This window comes from Gymnodraco acuticeps, unplaced genomic scaffold (genome assembly GCF_902827175.1).
Source record: "Gymnodraco acuticeps unplaced genomic scaffold, fGymAcu1.1, whole genome shotgun sequence".
NCBI lineage: Eukaryota > Metazoa > Chordata > Actinopteri > Perciformes > Bathydraconidae > Gymnodraco > Gymnodraco acuticeps.
In genome coordinates this window covers 3,840,008-3,866,134 of record NW_022992126.1, presented here as the reverse complement: position 1 = coordinate 3,866,134, position 26,127 = coordinate 3,840,008, and the positions used below count along the sequence as shown (strand labels likewise).

At 40.6% G+C, this 26,127-nt stretch overlaps 1 protein-coding gene across 1 annotated transcript; it reads left to right on the top strand.

Moving 5' to 3' along the window:
- Window positions 1-423: 423 nt before the first annotated feature.
- Window positions 424-18,472, top strand: slc34a2a (solute carrier family 34 member 2a). Its single transcript, XM_034203473.1, has 12 exons — window positions 424-552; window positions 665-775; window positions 13,325-13,453; window positions 13,803-13,946; window positions 14,134-14,245; window positions 14,548-14,740; window positions 15,742-15,837; window positions 15,928-16,048; window positions 16,412-16,579; window positions 16,675-16,791; window positions 16,995-17,119; window positions 17,261-18,472. The coding sequence occupies exons 1-12, from the start codon at window positions 492-494 to the stop codon at window positions 17,825-17,827; spliced, it is 1,944 nt and encodes a 647-aa protein (XP_034059364.1). The 5' UTR covers window positions 424-491; the 3' UTR covers window positions 17,828-18,472.
- The last annotated feature ends 7,655 nt before the right edge of the window (window positions 18,473-26,127 follow it).

The following is a 26,127-nucleotide window of genomic DNA, read 5'->3' as shown; positions in this document are numbered from 1 at the left end:
TGTTACTATTATGATGGTAACATATGTTATCATAGTAACATAATGAGATATCTTATGGACATATGCACATTCACAGAGTGTTGTGTACATTAACACCATATAATATAAGTACATTAATAAAGATTTGTATTAATAGATAACACATTAATTCAAATAGCTAACTGATCATAATGGAATTTTACTGCAGCTAGACCACGTGCCAAAAAGATCAATACCCTAGCGTGTGTGTTACATACTTTGTCTAACAGTTCATAATTAGCTGTTAAACAACTCTAAGTATGTAACACACATACATGTTTGTCAAATGTAATGATTTGATTTGACTGAAATGTCTTTTTCAGACAATATATGTTCATACAACTCAAATTAAACTTGAATACATTTCCTAGAAAGTACGTGACGTTTTTAATTTTGAAAAATAGCATTTCCCCCAATCATTCAGAAGGAAATCCTTGTATAATATCTTATTTTTCCCTTCTCTTTTTTAGCCAATGGCTACTCAAGATAATTGCGAGGAAGGCGACAATAAGAGCAATGACAACATGTGCAAAGGTATTTATTTTTGTGTGAAACGCAACAGAAGGCTTTTGATGAATTTTGATGATGTAATTGATATAGTTGTACAAAGAAGTGCTGTAAATGTGCATTGGTTTGTCTGTCTCAGAGGTCAAAGCGAGCCTTGCACACTCCACTGTGGCGTTGGTTGAGGAGGAGCCAGAGGAAATAGACCCGTGGGACATGCCGAAGCTGAAGGACACAGGGGTCCCATGGTCAGGTAAAGACTTGTAATGGAGCAATTATTACTAAGGTACAGTGTGGTCTTATCATTGTACTTTTGGAGGATAACGTGTGTCCTGATTAGATGTAGCCTACATGACCATGTAATACATTTACATGCCCGCTAAAGTATACATATCCTACTGTACATGTGACAAAGTGTACATAACATAACGCACATAACATTGTTACCAGAGATGGGGTCGTTACTAACAAAAAGTAATATATTACATTAAAAAAAAGTAATATATTACACTACTTCGTTACTCTCTACATAAAGTAACCCGTTACTTTACTCGTTACTTTACTCGCAGGGCCGGCCCGCCCCTCTCTACAGGCAGATCACACAGACTGCGGAGCACCTACAGTGAAGCGCGCCACAGTTTTGCCTCTGCGAGACTCCACTTGCACCCCCAATTACTATTGCATTAAGGAAGACATAACACAAGTCTTTCTTTTTATATGCTCTAAAATAGGCTACCAGCCTACCACAACAAGCTAACAGTCTGTGAAACGTCAAGACACTAAGTAATGAAACCAGTTCAAGACGCATTATTCTTATCATTCTTTATGAGCGCAGTAACGGTAAGGTATCTAATTACTTATTTATTTAGTATTCCATAACTTAGTAACAGAGATGGTCAAACTAAAGTGGTAGAGACATGGCAGAATTCCTACAAGGAAGCGGGACATTGAACTGTTCACCCGTGAGAGGGCGATCAACAAAAGAGAGCGAGCGGCCGCTTTGATTGATTGATTGATTGAAAAGTTTATTAACAGCTTGTATATTGGGTACAGTACAGTACAGCTCAAAACATACAATTGTTAAGGGGATGCAGACCAGAGAAAGACTTTCGTCTTGTTTACATCAGGGTCCCCCATTTCCAATTCATCATATCATTTAAGACATATAAGACATATTTGACATACAGATGGCTTATTTACAATTTACATACAGGTGGTTTTTTACATACAGATTGCTTATTTACAATTTTCATTTTAGATTTCGTTCTAATACATCCTAAACGGACATTTAAGACATACCAAGTCTACAGATATACAGTTAGTAACAGAGTCTAAAATGCGAGGGAGTTTACAGATGAAAAGACTCAGACATGTTTATGCAACACATCCTCACTCCCAGGTCGGCCTATGTTGACGTTATGTCAAGTCCCCTGTCGGCTTTTTCCAACGCAAGGGGGGGGGGGGGGCCTTAGCGTCCATTTTCAACGCAAGGGGGGGGGCCCTTAGCGTCCATTTTCAGCTTTCCGGGATGTCCATATGCTTCTATGGACGCTCATGGAAGCACGGCGTTCGTTTGTGTCGACTGCCCTTAAAGGCAATGTGAGCGTCCATTCTCATTGGATAACGGAGAATTGTACACCCGGAAGTAAGTATTCCCCTTACTGTCGATTGATTTTACAGTGATATCTGCACTACTCATCGACTAAAAAACACCAGATTATCCTTGTTAATTACACAACATTGATTGGTTTAAATTGTGTGCAATGCTTTTGTATTTTTCCCCTTCGATTCGGAGAAACAAATGTTTTTTCGGAGTAAAGGATGGCAGAAGACACTACACTACCCAGAATCCCCAGCTATCGTTTGGACTACACCATGTGCTCTGTTTGACAAACCCCGTGATAGTCCTCAAGCTCTGTGATTGGAGAGTCTGCTCCGAGGGTTACGCCGAGCCTCGAACAGCACTTGAAATGGGATGGAATCACGGCAGACTGTCCAAAACTGGATTTGAACGGGTCCACCGCGTCCCCCCTCCCCCACCCCGTCCCCAGAACTACAAATGCTGGCTATTCTGTTTCGCAACATGTTCTGTATCTATGGCACGTCTCTACTGGGAGTTGTAGTTTTAAAAGACGTTTTCGTATTTCCCATAATAAGAAGTTGCCAGTATTAAACTGTGTACATCCCTGGAGGTTTAGGGGATAGGAAACACTCACATTTAAAACATATAATTAATAAATGGGTGAAAATTGCTTGTGCCCATAATGGGCAGCATTAATATATATATACACACATGCCAGCTAAGGTCAGAAGAGCTTTATTTAACAGCTGGTCTCATAGCCGCGGGAAGTCATTTTGCTCAGGGGGTGCTGCCAAAAGTGAGGAGGGAGCTGCTTAAAAAAAAAAAAGAAGGCGGTGCCGGGCCGGGCCCAGCTGTCAGCGATACGAGCCGCATACATTGTTTGTTAAAGGCGAGACACTGCAGGCAAAAACATCGTTTTTCATGCACTGGTCAATTTTGAGATGTTGTACTATTTTGATTCCATAACATGTTTTCTTTAAGGCTTTTGGAAGTAAAACGTACAAAATACACATTTAAGTGTTCATTTTACTATAGTTGGTCTATTTGCGTCTGTATATTTCTCCTAAATTCACCAAAAGTTAGCATTCTAACCAGTGCTGGAATTGGGCCGGTACTCACCGGTACGCAGTACCGGCACTTCTGGTTCTGACCCATGGAGTACCGGCACTTCTTGCTCAGTACCGGCATGCTGGCGGTACTCCGGTACTCATGCACCGTGCCAGTACTCAACACTCTCCCGCCGTTCTTATTATACATCCATATATATATATACAGCCGCCCGGTACTCAGTAGATGCGTCATGAGGTGCCGAACGGACATTCTCATCGCTCTAACCGCTGGAGTTTCACAGCGGCTGTCAGCTGTTTACTCCTGTCATTCAAACAGAACGTGCTGGAGAGGGGGGCGGGGGCTTATCTTCTCCATGTAAATACTGTGGTGGAAACGACTATGTCAAAATTAACCTATTTGACCGTGATTTAATAGTAATACACGTTTCAAAATAATAATAATAATAATGCCGAAGTAACAACATACTGAAAACTGTTAGTAAAACCATGTTTTAATGCTTTACAATGTACATACCTAGATGCACGTGTGTTGTGTTTATGCAGTGCAACTCCCACCCAGTGGGTGGCTATGTAGAGTGATAGAACAGAGCAGGCACGCCCCCGAGAGAAGGAAAGCAAGTCACGTCACAAATTAGCATTTCTAAAATGTTAGCGTGGATTAATAAAAGTGCAAAAAGACAGCGGTTGTCGCCGGAAGAAACTTCAAATACAGAGAATGCTGTGCCTGTGTTGGAAATTGTGTCTGATGGGGAGCTTTCTTTGGTTGATCCTCCTGCTCCAAGTTCTAGTGCATTAGCATTAGCACTAGCTCCGCCGCCTCCTCCAGAGCCTCTAACGTTAGCTGCTGCTGGCTCAACTGCCACCACCAACACCGGGCAAAGCGATGCACCTGACTGCTGGACAACGGACCAGGTGCAATATTTTTGCAAGACCAATGCATGGCTCCTTCTTAAAGATAAGAAGCTAGGATGTCGGATATGCAGAGATGTCAAATCTTTGGGAATACACACTGGACAAGGACTGAAACTGTCAACTGAATGGGGTGAGTGTGCAGTGTCTCATTTCGGTGTTGACAAGGGCACACAACAAGCTAGCCTGAGAACAAAAATCAAAGAACATAAAGAATCACAAGCCCATGTAAAAGCTGCTGACATCCTTACATCTGCTTCACGTGAAACTATTCAACATCAAGTGCAGTCTATGCATAAATCTGAATTAGACACCACTATCAGAGTTTTTCGAACGGCATATAAAATTGGCAAACATAGCCGGCCATTCACAGACATGCCAATTGATTTGAATGTACAGAAACTGAATGGGCTGAACGTGGGCAGGGTTTTGCACTCCAATAAAACCTGTGGCGAAATCATCGACCACATAGCTCATGAGCTGAAGAAAAAAATGGCAAAAGACATTACAGAAAACCAAAGAAAACTCTGTGTTTTGGTCGATGCATCTACCACTATTAGTGGTAAAACGGTGCTTGTTGTGTGTCTACGTTCAGCATTAGCTGATGCTGAGCCCGAAACGTTTTTTTGGGAGCTGATCGAGTTGGATGGAACAACGGCTGATGACATCACAAAGGCGTTAATGGAGTGTCTTGGAAGAGATTTTAACGAGGACTTTTTAGGTCAGTGTTTCGTTTCTTTTGCATGTGATGGGGCTTCAGTCATGCTAGGGAAGAGAACAGGCGTTGCTACCCAGTTGTGTAGTAAATTCCCAAGCCTGTTTGTGTGGCACTGCTCCAATCATCGTCTAGAGCTGGCAGTTGGGGATGTGGTCAAGGAGGTCTCAGGGCTCAATCATTTCCAGATCTTTTTTGACAAACTCTATTCCTTGTTCCATGCCTCCCCCAAAAATCAGAGGCAGTTAGCGCAGTGTGCGCAAGCAGTCGGACAGCGTCTCCTGGTGATAGGGCGTGTTTTGTCCATCCGCTGGGTGGCTTCAAGTGAAAGGAGCGTCAGAGCAGTCTGGGAAAACTACCGAGTGCTTCATGATCACTTCACAAATGCTGCAAACGACACGAGCAGGGATTCCAGAGACAGAGCAAAGTACAAGGGCCTGGATGATGTGCTCACATCTGCAACGTTTGTCAGCAATCTGGGACTGATGTACGATGCGCTCACAGAGCTCAGCGACCTCTCTCGGCAACTCCAAAAAAGAGAGATGACACTGCCTACAGCAGATAGGCTCTTAACTCGAGAAATACGAGTTTTTGAATCCATGGTCACCATGCCTGGCCCACACATGACTACAGTTCATACAGCTCTTACTGAGAAGTCCTTCAAGGGTGTTGCCCTGCGTGAGAATGGCAGGCTTGTACAGATTCATGCAGGTCAGTTTTTCCGCAGTATGGTAGAGAATCTGAGACACAGAATGACTTCCACAACCTCCTCTCATGTCAGCACAAGAGAAATCCCATTACATGGCCGGGAGGCCCGGGACAATCAGCTAATCCAGGACATGAAAGTTATCCATCCTGGAAGTTGGCCTGAAGAGGAGTTAGACGTACAGTATGGGGACGTAGAGGTGCTACGTTTGTGCGAAGTGCTGAAAGTGGACAGAAGAGAGACTGTTCAGGGCTTTCGCGAATACAAGGAAACCAGGGCATCCCGTACACCTGCTGCCATGGAGCCTCTACTGAAAGCAGTCCGAACCATCGCTGTCTCCACTAGTGAGTGTGAGCGGGCATTCAGCTGCATGAACGATATCCTTACTGCAAAAAGGAATGCTCTCTCTGTCAGCCGACTGTCCAGCCTGGTTTTCATTAAATGTAATGGACCATCACTAGGACAGTTCAATCCGGAACAGTATGTGAGGTCCTGGCTGGCAAAGGGAAGGAGAAGTGCTGATGAAAGAGCCTGTCCAGCTCCAGCCCCTGATACTGATGTCCCCAAGGCCTTCTGGAGCCTTTTCTAACAATGTGAAGTATATTGCAAAGCAGCTCACCCAGTGAGAAGACTTTTGGCATAATGTGCCGATTTGTACAGATCCTGGAGATAGAAGGACTTCAGACCAACCAGGGAGTTATCTGATCAGCTTGGTGTTCAATGTAACCCTTTACCATGGCTCAGACTTTGTTACTTGCAGTTACAGTTTCTCATTTTAGATTGTGCAAATTTTGCATTTGTTTTTACATGTTCTTTGTTCATGCTCTTTATCATTTTTCTGAGTTGGAAAGTTAGATTGCATCATAGTTTACTTTATACATATTTGTATTCTTCAGTGGTGAAGTATATTGCAAAGCAGCTCAGCCATGTGAGAAGACTTTTGGCACTTTTTCGTTTTTCGTTTTCTGAGTTGGAAAGTTAGATTGCATTCAAAATGTACAGAAATACTTAATTTTGTTAAAGCTTTTTATAAAAAATGCTTCTGACCAGAGCTTTGTTTCCTTGTCATTAATGTTGAACACCACCAGAGGGGCTCTCACCTGAAAGGTCTCTGCTTCATGTGTCTTCAGCAGAAGATCTAGACTTTGATTGCTATATTTTCAGTTAATATTGACCTTACTGAGCTTTAGCCATATCCGCTGCCTATCATAAAAAATGTTAAGTACAGTGAACCTTTCTAAAATATACAGTAGTAAAGAGACAAACCCACCAGCATTATAGTAGCCACATTCTTGTTTGTGGGCTGTATATATAAAATTGACTTGAAAAAGTTGCTGATTTTAGAGTACTGGCACCTTTTTCATTCCAATTCAAGCACTGATTCTAACGTAACATAAAGTACCGCGACCGCTGTTTGCACCATGTCATCATCGCTGGAAAGCTGAGTCTCTCCTGCACAATCTCATCGGATCCAAATATGGTCATTTCCTTTGTATCAGCAACCAATCGTGAAAGTACAAAGGGGTCTTAAACCAAGAAACGAAATCTCATTGGCTCGTGTCAACTTCTGACAACGTGATTCGTTCAGATGCGTCACGTGATGTGCTAAAACACTTCCTGGTTAGCTTTCCGCTAGAAATTAAAATCTCAAAATGGCAAAGGAACGTTCACAGAGAAGACAACAACAATTGTCACTTGCACGAAGCAAGGTTATACAAAACACAAATGACCCCGAACATGAAATACCTTCACGGAGTGCGTCGATGCGCAAGCTGTCATCCAAAGAACAGGAGGGTTTAGCTAGCGCTCTTTAAAGGTCCTTTTCTCAAAATGAGTTTTTTCTCCTACTCTGAGTTCGAAATGTCCACTTCAGTTGCACGTACATACACCAAATCTTCCAGTTATATTCCTATCAATATTATGAAGGCTTTTACAGAAGGGTTTGTTCATAGATCATTCATAGCCTGAATTATATAAGATGTTATACCTAGAAACATGGCGAAAATTGATATTTTAGGGCTGTTGACAGTATTTTCTGATTTATGGAGTGATAAAAAGAGATATCCAAAATCCCTTCTGTAAAAGCCTTAGATGCTAATATGACTACAAAATGAAACGAGCATTTTGAACCTGGCTTTATCCAAAATTCAGATTTCGGTTCCTGAAATGTGTTAAAATATGCGCAAATGTAATGAGATAATGGCTCATTTGCATATTCAGAAAACTTGTAATATAAGAAACAATTGCCTTATTGTAGGTAATTAACTGGAGAAATTACCCTATTCACCTGGGGTGTCTCGCCATTGTCCAAAATGTTACTATGGACATGCATTAAAGTCAGATGTGTCAGTCTCTTCTGTGTCATATTACTCTAGTTGTAGAGGTGGTGGGCTGAGGAGTAGCTGGTGGTCCACTCTTTTTATTGGGTTGTTTGTTGGAGAAAAAAATCCAAAATCCTTTTTTGCGCCATTCTATAAAGTTGTCACTCTGCAGTGTGTGTGTCGCGTCAATTACGTCACTCTCCCACGACCTATGACCTAGATGACTCGGATTTTATTTATTTGGAAAATAAATTCAAGCCACCTGATGTATACAAATATATACTATGACTATTATATGCTACTGTATACAGCTAATTTTATTTTAAGTAAAATCATAACTATTTTATGTAGTTTAATCATTTTTATTTAGGTGGTCACTCAGTTTTTCAAATGTACACCACTCGCCAACAGGGGGTGCTGCAGCACCCCCAGCACCCCTACTTCCCGCGGCTATGGCTGGTCTTATGTTTGTGACCCCTGTTGTTAATTGATAACATTACATTACATTACATTAATTGATAAGCCTGAAACATGCACTTGTTAAGGTTCAGAGGCACATTTTGCAAATATGGCAGTAGCCATCGATCAGCTTAAGATAAGATATACTTTATTGATCTCAAGTTGGAACATTTGCATTACATCAGCATGTGTAACAGTTAAATATGCAGTGGTGTTTATTTGTAAATCATTTAGTATAATCACACAAATTCTGTGTTTTATATTCAACAATTCTGTGTTCTTTATTTATTGATTGTTCAATACCTGACAAGGTCGGAGATGAAATATCTACATACATCTTATAAGAGTATAATACATTATGTATAATATCAGTTAAAATAAGTGCTTCAACATAGTTAACATTGCTGGAGGTACGCACAAATATTGATAGATGTCTTGTAATGCACTATTGAGGAACCTGCGACCCAAGTTTTTCATTCAATGCATAACTACACCATAGTTGTGTAGGCCTATATGATATATCAATAAACCTTAGAAAATCTTGAAATCTTGAAAGGGATGTGCAAAATAGTCATTATATACAGTCTTTAATTAACTATTAGTAGAGAATAACGAGTAATTAATATACTTTATAGGGATCCTATTAATATCTAATAATAAAAATAATGAAATTCAATAACATGCTTTAACCACTAGGTGTCCCTTTATATCAGCTGTGCACCTTTATGGTGTAAATACAGCCTATCTACCAATTGGATCAAATATAAAAGTCAGCCGAATTAGTGTTGATACTGCAAGGAGACGTATTGTGTGAAAAGAAATGTAAGATGTTGTTTAATGGCTGATATATTTATGATCCACGTCACGTTTTCAGTTCCTCATGTTTGTCTAGAAGTCTTCTCATCAGGGCTATATAAATACAGAACTACGGCAGATATGTAATATTTAATGCAGCCGAACCGTGTATTACAATGCCGTTATGTGATGACTTCCAAAGAGAAAAGCAAGCACACTCGGAATAAAGTATTATTGTATTTTTTTTTAAATGTTTTCGGTCTGTTTCCGTTATTTGTTAATGACCATGTGCTGTGAGATGTGAGACTGGAATTGCACAGGGGGAAATAACGTAGGCTATCTTTAGATGCGGATTTTGTTAAACTAATATGTTTGCGCTGTGGACCAACACTATTCTTTCACACACAGTGACGTCACAGCTACCCACAATGCAACGCGCGCCATATATTTTTTTATAAAGACGCCATTTTTCTGGAGGTGCAAAAATCCTGCCGATGCTAATATAAACAGCTAGCTAATGTTGCCAGGCAGAGCGCACTAGGTTTTTTTTTCTGAATTAACGACCGAAGAAATCGCTGCATGTCTTCGGATTACATCTCTGGACTTGAGGGGTGTGCTCTAGGTCGTTACCAGCGTAAACTAGAGCTGCGTGGGTTGTTGGATGTACAATGTATGGAGTTACGACCCTCAAAAGTGGCCTTCGGTCGATTTTGGCAGCATCTACGTCTATCTTCTGGAAACACCAGGTGAATACCCCACTTGTCACAATAATATTATCATGCCATTGCATATATGTGGTATTTTAGAGTTGACTATATTGATTAAGGAATAGACTATGATATTCTGTATGCACCTCGTGTGAAATTGTTGATACCGGAAGTACGGTGTCGCCCTCGGCCCAAAACCCGTATGTGTGTGTGAAAGAATACATTGACGGGGAAGGGGGTAGCAATAAAGATAACACCATTAAACAGTTACACAACATAACAGAAATAATATCGATAGCAGCGTCCCTAGCAACCACCTTGGTAACAATGAAAACGTTATGGACGCAATTTCCTGAAGTAATCTTCGTAATAACTAGCAAACTAAAGATCATGTACATCCACTGCACACATAATCTGAAATAACAACTCATATTTCTCGCATCAAATGACATCAAAACGCATTTTAATGGCCAAACTAACTTTAAAATAGGCATTTTCCATCGAGAATAAAACGAAGTTCGGCCATGTTTTTTTTTTCTGCAGGGAGAAATTTGAAGATCACTTGACGTCAAACAGAGCACATGGTGTAGTCCAAACGATAGCTGGGGATTCTGGGTAGTGTAGTGTCTTCTGCCATCCTTTACTCCGAAAACATATTTGTTTCTCCGAATCGAAGGGGAAAAATACAAAAGCATTGCACACAATTTAAACCAATCAATGTTGTGTAATTAACAAGGATAATCTGGTGTTTTTTAGTCGATGAGTAGTGCAGATATTACTGTAAAATCAATCGACAGTAAGGGGAATACTTACTTCCGGGTGTACAATTCTCCGTTATCCAATGAGAATGGACGCTCACATTGCCTTTAAGGGCAGCCGACACAAACGAATGCCGTGCTTCCATGAGCGTCCATAGAAGCATATGGACATCCCGGAAAGCTGAAAATGGACGCTAAGGCCCCCCCCTTGCGTTGAAAATGGACGCTAAGGCCCCCCCCCTTGCGTTGGAAAAAGCCGACAGGGGACTTGACATAACGTCAACATAGGCCGACCTGGGAGTGAGGATGTGTTGGTTTATGCAGCACTGCACGTGGAGATGTGGTCTCGCAAGTCGCGCAGATTACATAGGCCTACATGTATATAAACCATAGACTGTAAACCTGCGGCGGAAACCCCTCTTGTCTGTCAGTGAGTGTGATTATTTTTATAAAAGTAACGAAGTAACGCGTGTCGGGGCAATGTTAGTAACGGCAGTGCGATTATCGAATTATAAAAGTAACGCGTTACACTACTTCGTTACCGACAAAGTACTATTATTACAGTAACGCGTTGCTTTGTAACGCGTTACACCCAACTCTGTTTGTTACACAAGCACATAGAAGCTGAACATTATATAAATACATTCAAATAAACAGTATAACTGGAGTACGGTGGCCCTGAAGTGCAAGACACCACAGCATTTCACAAAACGCCACAGCATTTAAGAAAACACAACAGCATTTCAGAAAACACCACAGCATTTCAGAAAACGCCACAGCATTTCACAAAACACCACAGCATTTCACAAAATACAACAGCATTTCACAAACACAACAGCATTTCACAAAACACCACAGCATTTAAGAAAACACAACAGCATTTCAGAAAACACCACAGCATTTCAGAAAACGCCACAGCATTTCACAAAACACTACAGCATTTCACAAAACGCCACAGCATTTCACAAAACACAACAGCATTTCAGAAAACACCACAGCATTTCACATTGGACGGAAAGGGTATTCCTTAGGGAGAACACTTCTTGTTTGTGATTGGACAGAGCCAGCCATAGAAGCACTGCTGTGATTGGTTGTTTTTGCTGCCAGTCAAGAAATGACGCTGCGTGATTGGCCCAACACATCAGCCGTTAGCACACACTCAGAGCTCACAGCTCCTCATATCTGTTCAGAAACTGGACAAAAGTTAAACATATACAAAACACAGACTGTCTATGTCATTTTGAATACAGTCACTACTTTATTTATGTCTGTATGTATGATGTTGTTGTGAGTGTGGACGGAGCAGCTACAGGTTAGTTTAGCCTGATCGATCCGATTCCGATAGGATTTACATGGAGATACGGCCCGCCCCCTCTCCAGCGTCTTGTTTGAATAACAGGAGTAAACACAGAATGAATGCTTTATTAATTCATGGTTTTTAAGGGGCTTATCTCCATGTAAATACTATGGTAGACCACCCAATATTCGCATCGCTCTAATCGCTCCAGTTTCACCGCGGCTGTCAGCTGTGTTTGCTCCTGTCATTCAAACAAGACGCGCTGGAGAGGGGACGGGAAGTATCTCCATGTAAATCCTATGGGAGATACCAACTACAACAAAATGAACATATTTGACCGTGATTTAATTGTAATACACGTTTCAAAGTGATGCCGATCGTAACTACATACTGATAACGGTTAGTAAAAACCATGAATTAACGCTTTGACAAGTCTGCAGATAAGACGGTAGGCGAAAAGCTTTCATACAGACATAAATAAAGCAGCAACTGTATTCGCCATGACATAGACAGTCTGTGGTTTGTACATGTTTAACTTGTGTCCAGTTTCTGAACAGATATGAGGAGCTGTGAGCTCTGAGTGTGTGCTAACGGCTGATGTGTTGGGACATATTTCGCTGTCGGATGTTGACCAATCACGAAGCGTCATTTCTTGACTGGCAGCAAAAACAACCAATCACAGCAGTGCTTCTCTGGCTGGCTCTGTCCAATCACAAACAAAGTGTTTCTCCCTAAAGGAATACCCTTTCCGTCCAATGTGAAATGCTGTGGTGTTTCTGAAATGCTGTGGTGTTTGCTGAAATGCTGTGGTGTTTTCTGAAATGCTGTTGTGTTTTCTGAAATGCTGTAGTGTTTTGTGAAATGCTGTGGTGTTTTCTGAAATACTGCGGCGTTTTCTGAAATGCTGTAATGTTTTGTGAAATGCTGTGGTGTTTTGTGAAATACTGTGTCGTTTTCTGAAATGCTGTAGTGTTTTGTGAAATGCTGTGGTGTCTTGCACTTCAGGGCCACCGTACTGGAGTAACTGATTCTGCCAAGACTTAATTGCCCTATTAGTCAACAATTTATCAAATTAGTGTTATTTATCGGACTACTTAGAAAGATAAAATGGAAGTCATAGATAATAATGTATATGATGACGACAGTAGCCAGTGAGACAGACAGCTCAGCATGTGCCAACAAACTGTAGTGTTTCCTATGAGTCATGAGGGCTGTGCAATGGACTTTTATCACTTCAGATATTTTAACAAGCACAGCTGTTATCACTAATACTAACGACGGCTGCACTTTGTTTATCTTTACCACCTTCATGGCCCTACTACTTTGTAACAGAGCCATTGATTATGTTAAGAATCACTCCTGGTTTCCATGTGCAGACAAATCAAAATGTTTGCCTTCGAAAAGACCCCAAAAAAGTTTGATGCAACCTGTTCCCATGTTTATTATTTATTTAATATTTGTCATGTCTCTGATCTCACTCTAGCTTTGGATACCAAAGGGAAGGTGTGGAGAGTGTTGGTGTCGGTGGGGAAGTTCATTCTGCTGCTGGGTTTCCTCTACATCTTCATCTGCTCTCTTGACGTCCTCAGCTCAGCTTTCCAGCTTGTTGGAGGTAAACACAGTAACACCTATCTTAAGCCACTTTTATATTTAGTTTAACTTAATTTAACCAGGTTTGTCCTATTGAGATTCAAGATCTCTTGTTACAATGGAGAGCTTAGAACAGCAGCAACTTCAACACAAAGTTTTAACGACACTCAAAATCACATAGATTTGAGTAACATCAAACACTTATAATGCATTTTCATTATATTCCATATAATTGTTTTATCATTGTTGTATTGATGTATTTTGCAAGGTTACTTACCTTTTTATTGTAACCTTGTCCAGAAAGAAGTCAATGATACTATTACTGTTTGAAGGAGGTAATATACACATACTCCTATGTTCTCCTTGCCCAGGTAAAGCAGCGGGGGACATCTTTCAGGACAACTCGGTGCTGTCCAATCCTCTGGCTGGTCTGGTCATCGGTGTCCTGGTCACCCTGCTGGTCCAGAGTTCATCCACTTCCTCCTCCATAGTGGTCAGCATGGTCTCTTCTGGACGTGAGTATGGACACACACACACACACACATACACACACACACACACACACACACACACACACACACACACACACACACACACACACACACACACACACACACACACACACACACACACACACACACACACACACACACACACACACACACACACACACTCTTAAGATTACCTTTGTTGCTTCGGCAGTGTTATCCGTCCGGCTGGCCGTTCCTATCATCATGGGCACCAACATCGGCACTTCTGTCACCAACACACTCGTCGCTATGACGCAGGCTGGTGACCGCAGCACCTTTCGCAGGTAATTGTTTTGTATTTGATGGATTGGTTCCTTTTACTGCCTTTCTCTGCAGTCAAAAAGCCCTCAACATGTTCAAGAACATTGTGTTCTTTATCTAATATCCTGTATTTAGCCTATAATTTATGATCATCAAATGTATCTGAAAAGTCACAAAATGTGGAGATTTCTATTATAAATAGTTTTACTTTCATGCTTTCTTACTAGATGACTTATTCCTGTACAGCAATAATATGTAATCCCATTAGAAAGATCAAAGGTCATCTCACTTTGCATTTATCTACCTCCTTTCACAATGTACCCAGGGCCTTTGCAGGGGCCACAGTTCACGACTTCTTCAACTGGCTCTCCGTGCTGGTGCTGCTGCCTCTTGAGATCGCCAGCGGATATTTGTACGAGGTCACGAAGCTCATCATCGACTCCTTCCAAATTGAGAGTGGAGAGGCCCCGGAGCTGTTAAATGTGATCACTGATATCGTCACTGAGTCAATTATACAGGTAAAATGTTTCGCATAATTTCTGATTATTGACATTCTGGACAAAATGTTATTAGGTAATTTAAGCTATCCTGTGGGATTAAAGAAACAATACATATTTTAATATAATAATTGTAAACTCCATTATCATTTTGAAATTGATATCCAGTTTGAATTTGAATAAGCAGCCGTTTTCATTTCATTTCAAACCTTTATTTATCCAGGTGAGTCCCTTGAGATCATTGATCTCTTTTTCAAGGGAGACCTGCTCAAGTAGGTTCCACATGAAACATAAAAACATAAAACAACAGAACAACAAAAAGGACATCATACAGCATCATTACAGGGATTACAATTTATCCACATGAACAGGTACCAACAGCATCCGATTGTGTAGCATCCAACCGAGCTTTAAAAACATTTAGTGGCACTAGATTGCTCAGTTTCCATTTCATTTGCAGACTGTTCCAAGACAGAGGAGCTGCGCATCTAAATGCTATCTTCCCTAAGCAGTAATGCTTTTGTTATGAGCTGTTGGAAGTGTCTGGAAATATCGTACAATCATTTTCATAATGTATACATTTGCAGAAAGTAGTGAAACACTCCTTCTAATTTCTCAAAGTCCAAGTTAATGTCTGTTAATGTGTTTTTTCAAGTCCAAGACTGAAATATATCTACTTTGTTATGGTATAAAATAAAGAAAAGAAGATAATTTCCATATTGGAGAGGCTGAAAACAGCCATTTTTACCAACAATTTATCAATTATAAAAAAAGCTTTGTGGACAATCTGTAACAGTATCATAGTTGGGCAGATACAGAAGTTATCTACTGTACGTGGTCCACTGAACCTCTCATAAACCAATCACATTATGTCAGTGTTGGGGAGGCAACTACTTAACACTTTAGGGATGTAACTACGCCATAGGGAGAAAACAAGTTTGGTTAACAAAGACTAAACAGTTCCTTACATTTCTTATTTGTCATGGTTTTGATCTACTTCTTTATTTTTCCCTTCAACCTAGTTGGACCAGTCCGTCATCAATGGGATTGCCACCGGAGACCCAGCAGCCAGGAATAAGAGTCTCATCAAGATATGGTGCCATACCTTCACCAATACAGTAAGACCAAAACATTTCAGCTCCATATCAAATATTCAAAAACATTTAGAAGATCAAAATCTTTATTGTCAAACTGCCAATTTGTTTCAGTCCTTAATGAACGTCACGGTTCCTGGTCCAGATAACTGCACGTCTCCGTCCCTGTGCTGGGTCGATGGCAACTACACCATCACACTGAAGAACGTTTCTGAAACGTGCAATCTCCAGAAATGTAAGAGCAGTTTTGACAGTATACACTCTATTTTCTGTAATCTCTCGATTAAATTAATGTATATTATTCTCACTGTGAAAAATTGGCTTAATTCTACATGACGTCGCAAACATGTTTAAACAAAGCACAGACACTACTGTTACTGTAAGATCATACATCTTTTAGTGAAACTTTTAAAATGTACTTACAATTGTATTGACCCCATTTCCACCAGCAGAAACAGATAAGGCATATCCTTAGAACACATAATTGTTGACAATGTTTTCTTGTTGTTGCAGTAGGCCATCAAAAAGACATACATGCAGCTTTAAAACATGAAGGATACCAGCCATCGCTGATGCATGTGTTTTTGTTTTTCCTCAGGTAAGCATATCTTTGTGAATGTGAATCTGCCGGACCTGGCGGTGGGTCTGATCCTGCTCGCTCTCTCTCTGCTGGTGCTCTGCTCCTGCCTGATACTCATCGTCAAGCTGCTCAACTCCATGCTGAAGGGACAGGTGGCCTCAGTCATCAAGAAGATCCTCAACACCGGTGAGTGGCAGCACCGCACACTCAAGTGCAGAGAAATGAATGGGAATGTGTTGGTTAGTAACACATGCATGTTGTGTGTCTGTTTGTGTGTGCAGATTTCCCATTTCCTTTCGGCTGGGTCACAGGTTACATTGCCATTTTTGTCGGAGCTGGAATGACATTCATTGTGCAGAGCAGCTCTGTTTTCACTTCTGCTATCACTCCACTTGTCGGTGAGGTCATTCATCCATTTCATTCATCTCTATTTGTGTTTTTCATTTTTTTTAAATGCTGTTTTTACTTACAATTCCTGTCAATCTTTTCTTCTTAGTGAAACAATCTACCTTGACTAACTGCTTTCCTGGTTATGCAGGGATGATGGTAGTTGAAGAGAGGGAGTGTAATTATGTGTTTTAATTCCTGTTTATTTGAATAGGTATTGGTGTCATCAGCATAGAGAGAGCATACCCATTGTCTCTGGGTTCAAATATTGGTACAACCACCACAGCCATCCTGGCAGCTATGGCTAGTCCTGGAGAGACACTGGCAAATTCTCTACATGTCAGTCACTTGCACAAGAAAACATGCACACATACACCACAAGTACATTTAAATATGTGTTGAATTTATTTTGCATTTTGGGAGATACAAGAACTATTAGGTAGAGGGAGCCTGTTTTCACAGAGTTTATGTTATTTCCAGATTGCCCTCGTACACTTCCTGTTCAACATCTCTGGCATCCTTCTGTGGTATCCAATCCCCTTCACCCGAATCCCTATCCGGCTGGCAAAAAGCCTGGGAAACATCACCGCCACCTACCGCTGGTTTGCTGCCGTCTACATCATCAGCTTCTTCTTCATTTTACCGCTCTTCATCTTCAGCCTGTCTCTGGCCGGCTGGAAGGTGATGGTGGGTGTGGGTGTTCCTCTGGTCGCCATGCTGATCCTCATCGTAGTGATTAACGTGCTGCAGAAAAGGAAACCCCGGTGCCTGCCTGCAGCCCTGCGATCCTGGGACTACCTCCCTCTGTGGGCCCACTCCCTGGAACCCTGGGACAAATTGGTTGGTGCTTTTATTGCAAAATGCTGTTGCTGCTGCAAATGCTGCCAGCTTGCTGTTGAAGGGGAAGAACACAAAGAGAAAGAGTGTGTGGAAAATAACAACAAATCACACATAGCAGTGTATGATAATCCTGCAATGAGTGCAGAGAAGGAGGTGGAAAATGAGTTCAATTTAGAGCTAAACATTCTGAAAAACACCCGGCTTTGAGATTTTAAATATATATTTGTGACTATGTGTATATAATGCAAATAAGTACATTAGGCATGGCACAAGGACCAAACACATCCTGGCAAAACTATTTTAAATGTATGTTATTAATTTAGTATAAAATGGTTTAATAAGGAATATCAGACAATAAAAGAAAAAGTGTTTTTCAGCTGCGAGAAGTAAGAATCAATTTCATGATTAAGATTTGTGAACAATAAGGAAAATATAATTTTCTATTGGCTTATTCTACATTATTTGGTTTTCTAACATTTTTGAAATACTTCTTTCATTTGATCAAATCATGACATTACTAAAATAATTCTATATAAATAAGGTATAGCGTATGTTATTTAATGTTAAGTTAAGTCAATAACGGGCTCATAACGAACTGTTATTTAAAAAAGCAAAGCAATGTAAAGGTTGTTTTTTATTCTATATTATTAAAATGTGAACACTCTGAGGATGCCATGGCCTTCCATACAGGAAATATAGTCGGTCAGAATAACATCTGCACAGAACCACAGGTTTTTACTGTGTATAAGACACACTGAGATCCTTATCACATCGTTTTAAGGTGTATAATAATTCAATTTAATTGAGACAGATAATCGTATTCAAGGAATATGTAGTTTGAAATTAAATGACTGTGCATCTGACTTAATGTTTGTAACTCTTTGTACTTAATATTGAGTTTATTGTTGTGTTGCAATAGTATCTATATGAACATGTAAAAATAAAATGTTAAAAAACTATACCTAATTGAATGTTTTTTCCCCTCAGCTGGCCGAAACCACTAGACTTATCATTTTAAATGTTCCCTCATTAGCTTGTGACGGCCAAACATTGATTTAAGGTGTTTCTTCTAAACTGTAGTGGCAGGGGAAAAGGTTTAAGGCATGTTGTTATTAAGCATATTTGTATAAGAACAAAGTCATATTTCAGTTCATGTGTATAATGACATCATCGCCTGAGTGTGAAAGAAACGTGGTTGTCACTGTCACTACCCGATCTGCAGCTCTGCCCGATCTGCTGTGCGCATGTGCGAGATGGTCCGCCATATTGGACAACGCCGGACGGCATCCCAAGTAGGACAAAATTGACATCTCGACCGTCTGAACCATTCGCAAGTTTTTACATGTGACAAAATATGCATTGCGCATTCGCGAGTTTTTACATGTGACAAACGGTGATTTGCAGAGTTTTTACATGTGACAAACGGTGATTTGCATTGCATCTGACATAATGAAGACTTTAGTGTTTTACAACAATTTGAGAGAATACATGTCTGAAGGTGAATTTCACACAGACCTCTCTAAAAATGAGCGAGATCAAATGCGCCGTGCGTCATCGAACTTTACAGTAAAAGGTAATTAATTCTCATTCTCCTGTTATTTTGTGTTGTGACTAACTGATCAGTTACTTAGCTCTGTCCCAAGTTTTGTATTGTATTTTTATTCTATTGTATTTGTATTGCCTTTCTAAATGAAATAATACTATACAAAAAAATATTTAATTCAATATTATAATATAATTTATTATTTTATTATTATTTATAATATAATAATTGTATTCCTGAATGACCCCTTTTTTATGTTTGTGTTTCTGTTTTTTTAATTAATCAAGCAAAATTAAAGGATAACAAACTCCAGTTATATAAATCCATACTGAATACATATTTACTGTGAATGTGTGCAAAAATGTATGGCATATAACTGTCTAACAGAAGTTAAATCAATTTCTCACTTATTCTGACAATGTACTTAACCCCAAATAAAAGAACCCAATAAAAATAATTGTTAAATAATAGTGAAGTCACGTTGTAATAACAATAACTCATCTCTCTCGAGTTTTATTTTTGAGCTTTGCCAACAGCCACTCTGTCAATATTGTCCTACTTGGGTTGCCGTCCAGAGTTGTCCAATATGGCGGACCATCTCGCACATGCGCACTGCAGATCGGGCAGAGCTGCAGATCGGGTAGTGACAGTGGTGATGCTAATGAGCATGCACAGAATGCATTGTGGGAGCGTTGCTTCGCTTTGCTCGCTTCAAAAGTTGAGCAATGTTCAACTTTTGAAGCTTTGGCGGAAGCGTCAGCCAATCAAATCATATGCCAGTACAAGCTCTAGCCCAGGGGTGGGGAACCTCCGGCCCCCGGGCCGTATACGGGCCGCGAGACCATTTGGTACGGCTCTCGAGATAATTTATAAACACACGCAAAAAAGAAAAAAATTAAAGAAATCTAGACTGCAAATAAATTAAACAAGAGAGTGCCTGTTTTTCCTGGCCAAGGTCAGGGTCCTTGAACACAACACGAGCCTAACGTGTCATCACGTGGTATATGTCTCGTCTGACAGGGGTGCAGTTCTGACAGAGAGTATGGAGTCAGATTTGGGTCAATATTCTAGCGCGCAAAACAAGCTACTCACGTGTGGAAAATGTGCTTTTACACGCGCATGAAATGACCCCCGCGCACAGATTAAACCCCCGCGAGTGGCTATGCGCTCGCTCAGAGACAGCCCTCTTGCTCGGGTGTCGTTTTTCTCATACTGATATTCTGAACAATCTGTGCTGTTGTATTTGCTGTAAAGTGTCTCTACTGTAGGCTATTTTTATTATATGTACAGCACTTTAGCTCGACCAAAAATCGTTTATAAATGTGCTATATAAATAAAACTTGATTTGATTTGATGTAGTGTTTGTAAAAGTATTACTATAGTGTTTTTGTTGGTGTTTCCGTATTAAGACTATATTATTTTAAATAGTACTACTATAGTAGCCTATAATATAGTGTTTCTGTAGTTGTTTTTTGAACACACTATAGAACACTCCTATAGTAATAGTATGATATTGTCATAATAAATGCATATTATTACTATAGTGTTTGTAAAAGTATTGCACTCCTAGAATTAATGTGTCATTTTTTTATATCAAATTAATTGATATATATAATAGCTGTACACTTTACGAATATAATAGTTTTTTATGGACAACTTTACGATTCAGTCTCGTCCAACTGATCTTGCAGCTGTCACTCCTCGGCTCATGGTAGTTCAGGCATTTATCAAACCTGGCAACTCCGGGCTTCCTTGCAGCTGTCAATCAAAGTCCAGTGGCTCCGCCCCAAAGTGTCAGAAACTTTTCACGCGCGCGTAGACAGACTCTGCGAGCAAGTGAGGCTCACACTCCCGCGACCGAGCAAGAGGGCTGTCTCTCTCGCGGGGGTTTAATCTGCGCGCGGGCGTCATTTCATGCGCGTGTAAAACTGAGGTTACCTACTGTAACCCCAGTTTCTATGAGTAAATGGCGCAGCCCTCTAAGGCTATCGCTATTGGGTTATCCCTCTGCGCCCCCGCGCAGCATTGAAACACTTGTAGTCCACGCCCACCCGCCAGGTGGGCCCCACCCTCGGGCCTCCTTCCGGTATAAATAGGAAGGGGGCCCGGCAATCTGCTCCCATACAAAATAACTTTTCTTCAGCTATTCGTAGAGCCAGTGGGGCCCCGCACTTAGAGGGCTGCGCCATTTACTAGAATCTGGGGTTACAGATAGGTAACCTCAGTTCTATTTCGTATATGGCTTCGCCCTCTAAGGCTATCGCTATTGGGTTAAGGACGAAGCATGATGTAGTCTGTGCCTCACTGGGTCCGCCCGGCACAATAACACCCCCTGCCTGTTGTGCCATGCGTAATGGCGCATCACCGTCCCTGGAACATAGCAAAACATGCCTATATCTTCCCGACGGGGTGAAGGCTGGGAACAATACATACCGGCCGCTGTGAGAAAGTAGAGACGAAGGTCCCACCTTGCCCAGCGATCATAGAGGGGGAACAGCAGCTCTCTGCGTGTCAGACAGGTAGGAGAGCGCACAGCTGGATCCCTGACGTCACTCACTCTGACCAGACACTCCGTACAAAGTGTGTCAGAGGAAAAAGGAACATCCTTCCTATAAGAGGGAAAAGGGCCGCTCTCCGCGTGCCGAGAGGCAGGAGAGAGGCGCACAGCTGGATCCCTGACGTCACTCACTCCGACAGGACACCCAGTACAGGGTGTGTCAGAGAGGAAAGGGAGACATCCCTCAAATAAAAATGAATACATGAACAGGGGGAAGACCAAGATGCAGCAGTGCAAATATCTTCCACTGACATTCCTCCGTGCAAAGCCGTGGAGGAGGAAATTCCTCTGGTGGAGTGCGCATTAATGTTCTCCGGGGGCTCCACCCCAGAGGAGACATATGCCTGCGACACAGCCTCACACAGCCAGTGTGACAGCCGTTGTGCAGACAGAGGTTGCCCGATCGAGCGCTCTAGTGCACAAACAGGCGCTGAGAACGGCGCCAGGCCGCCGTGCGCGCCACATAGCAAGACAACGCGCGCACAGGACAGAGGAGATGAGACGTGGCTTCTCCCTCTGACCTGTGAGGAGGGGGAAAGAAGCCAGCCAGGGTGATCACTCTTGACCTAAAAGAGTTGTGATGACCTTAGGCATGAAGCCGGGTTAGGGCGTAAAACAGCTGAACTGCCATCTCCTTGGATCCGGAGACATGACGGAGCCACAGAGAGAGCAGACAAATCACTCACCCTTTTCTCTGATAGAGCCAAAAGCAGTACTACTTTGGCTGAATACAGTTTAAGGGGAACCTGATCAGGTTCAAATGGGGCTTTGCTTCAGTGCGCATAACACCAACGCCAAATCCCACTGAGGCGCCAGTGTGCGTGACACAGGTCTGAGTCTCCATACTCCTCGCATACAACGGCTGCTGCGTTCTGCGAGCCCCTCTGTTAAATTCGCCGGGAATATACATTGCTCTGATGGAGAGTATGGAACGCCCTTTGCGCCACAATTTGCGCGTTTATTCGCGCGGATTAACGGGGAGGTCCGTTTATTCGCGCGAAACTACGCGCGAATAAATGGGGAGGTCCGTTTTATAAACGGGGAGGTCCGTTTAAGTTCAAAGTCTCAGTAACCAATCAGTGAAGAGCAAAACCAGACCAAAGCAATCTGTAGATGAAAAGTTTCTGACATTGTGAGGCTGTAAATTGTACGTTATTCCAGATTCAGGGGACTATGTATTAATTTGGCTTTCAATATAATAAATATATCAATCAATATAACCTGCCTTCATTGTCTTTTAAAATAAAATCGCCTTACCTTATCTTACTGAAGGGTATTTATGTCTCCTTAAATCACCTTTTAAATGTACTTCTTATAACATGGCATGGTGTAACATATCAAAATGTTCAGTCTCTGGTCTTGCTAGAAATGCAATGTCACTCACCTTAGAGTACTGTGAGATACTTAGCTTAGAAATCAGATTTTTGGAATAAAATCGCCTTACCTTATCTTACTGAAGTGAAGGGTATTTATGTGTCCTTAAATCACCTTTTAAATGTACTTCTTATAACATGGCATGGTGTAAGATATCAAAAATGTTCAGTCTCTGGTCTTGCTAGAAATGCAATGTCACTCACCTTAGACTTAGAGTACTGTCTTATGTGATACTTAGCTTAGAAATCAGATTTTTGGAAAACTTAAAAATTCTTGTGAAAACACAGATGTACTCATGTCATCCATTTTTTTTGGTGTTTCAGATGTGGTTTACCAACGTTTTTGGTTCACAAAAGTAGTGAAATATATGAATTACACTATATGCCTATATAAATGTGTTGTTCATGTCTAAAATGAAAATGTGTAAATTAGAATTTGGAGTAAAATAGTTATAGCACTCTACAGGACAGTTTGAACTGATACACTGGGTCAAAGTTATGGGCCTTGGAAAATATTCCACAACAGTTTCTTCCTTTTTATCAATTTTGATAATCTAAAGTTTCTTTCTTTTTATCAATTTTGATAATCTAAAACCCTTAGTCTAATAATATTTAGTTCAATACTTAAATCAATGGGAATCTTCAGATTTGAGTGTGGACTTACACAACATCAATTACATCAATAACAATCACATTAAGATTGAAACATTCAATCACAATGATTGATACAGCCAATCATAATAGGAAAAATCATCTCTCATCAGTGTTTGATCATCTTTTGTCAAAAGCATAATAATGAACACACATAAAACACAGGTGCACAATGGCTAAATATTTGTTTTTAAACTAATATATTTTATCATTTACCATTAGTTAATTTCATTCATCAAACTATAAAATCAAAACCAGCTTGCCGCTTTAAAGATTTACTTCAAGGCAATCACTAGTCAAAAGCATTTTAAAACTCAGGATCGTAAGAGATCCAGCTACAAATTCACAGTTAGAGTATAGAATTCACAATGGTGATTTGATCAATCTGTAATCTGCAAAAGTGCAGTGTCCTCAATTTTAGGATTACTTTTACGTTTACTTAAATACGCTTTAGTCAAGAGTAAGGCACTTAGTGAAATCAATACATTCATTTTAGTCAAGTACATTGTTCAAAATCTGAAAAGGAAAAGTTAGGCAAATATTCAAAGACGTTTGTAAAAACCTGGAAAGGAAGGATTAAACATTTTTAAACCTTGAATTATTACATTTGTAAATGCTACCACTGATCTGTACCAAATTAAGTCTATCAATTATTCCTATTAGCCATACTTACCTGAGCATCTACTTATGGTACTTGGAAAGGATTCTTCTGTGTTTATCTAATGTTGAATGTATAATATCAATTTCTTTAAATTATACTTCTCTAATTTGAGGATCAAATATGCTACATAATTGTTATATGAAATATTATAAATATTTGTTTTGGGCCAAAACTGAAATTAATCCAGTACTTGAAACATCATTGTAGGTCTTTCTATGCATGGATAATACATTAAAGAGTAGTGTTGTTAAGCCTGATTGCTGGATTCAAATCCACTAGAGTGCATGTACCTATCCAGAGGGGAGCCAGAACTTGATAGAGCTTGTCGCCGCACAACCAAACGTAATCTTGTGGCGAGCTAAACCCCACATCACTGGGCCAGGCCAGTTGTATTGCTCACGGTTGCGTTGTCGTTTTCCCAGGCGAGCCGTCATCACGAGGTGGGAATGCTCCATGGGGTGTGTGTGTGTATTCCTTCGGTCGATTTTGTGACACGGACAGTCAGACTCCGCACACCGGTAACACAAACGAGGAACCAAAGGGCATATGGAACCGCTCAGCTGGCACTCGCTCGTGATACCTTGTGTGTAGTGTGTTTTGGTGTATGTAGTGCAAGTGTGGTGCAAGTTGGTGATTAGGACACATCACTTGTTGTCATCTACTTTTGTTGGTGATTAGGACACATCACTTGTTGTCATCTACTTTTGTTGGTGACTAGGACCTTGCAGTGGCTGGCGTGGACCCACGTAGCTCTCTCTCTGACCCTTGGCCTTCAGAGCTGTCCTACTGTAGTTATTGGGTTAACACTTGATAGGGATGTTTTCCTGAGTACAGACAACTCAAGGTAATGGATTAGCACATTATCATTTAAATACAAAAATAGGATAGGCCCCTCAGAATTATTTGGGAGCCTTCCTGAGACATGCACATGCATAAATGTAAGGTTTGTGTTAGTCATTTAACATGCAATAATCATAAACTCATCAGTCCAAAGTAGAGAAATGTTATTGTAATTTAAAGGTGAGCTAGTCCCTGCGGATATCACCCCTTCTCAATGATTCTAAATGTTATATTAATTCACCATTTACCGTTTGATAACATATTAGTTTATCAGCAATATTTTCCTCTTCCATAAAACAGGTTTGAGAAATAAATGTTCCAATATAAAATCAATTACTCAATATAATTGACTCTTCCCTCCCTTTTCTTACATATGTCTCATATGAAATAATAACTTAGGAGTCTATTTAAGCATGGTGTAATCTATTACTCGAGAAGACTCAGTATCACCTGTGTGCAGCTTACAAAAAAACAAACAATTGTGAGAAACATATATTATGCAGGAAATGCATACCTTTGTTAAAAAAACAAAGCATATCTGATTTGGGAGGAAAAGCTTCATCCCCCTTAACATCTGAGTCACTACTGAAGGCATAGCATAAATTATAGTGGGTGTCTGAGGGTGTTATTACTGAGAAATGTCAAACACATTCAAAACCTTACATTTGAAAACAGGTTTGCATTCCTTCACTTAAAATGACGTTATCATTGGAAACAATAAAAGCTAATTGTTTTGATGTAGAATCTATCAATTGAATCGTTAGAGCAGAACAGAATGGTCGTATTGTAGCCTGAGTACCGTGCAGCCTTCAGTTTCACCAGGTGGAAACATTGTCCATATAATGTGAATACATGTAGAACTAGACATTAAGAGGCCCCTGA

Bases quoted from the DNA above. Each gene is read 5' to 3' on its own strand.
- slc34a2a (XM_034203473.1), top strand. From the start codon at position 492: ATGGCTACTCAAGATAATTGCGAGGAAGGCGACAATAAGAGCAATGAC. The intron at 553-664 runs GTATTTATTTTT...TGTCTGTCTCAG, and splicing joins CAATGACAACATGTGCAAAG to AGGTCAAAGCGAGCCTTGCA. The intron at 17,120-17,260 runs GTCAGTCACTTG...TGTTATTTCCAG, and splicing joins CACTGGCAAATTCTCTACAT to ATTGCCCTCGTACACTTCCT.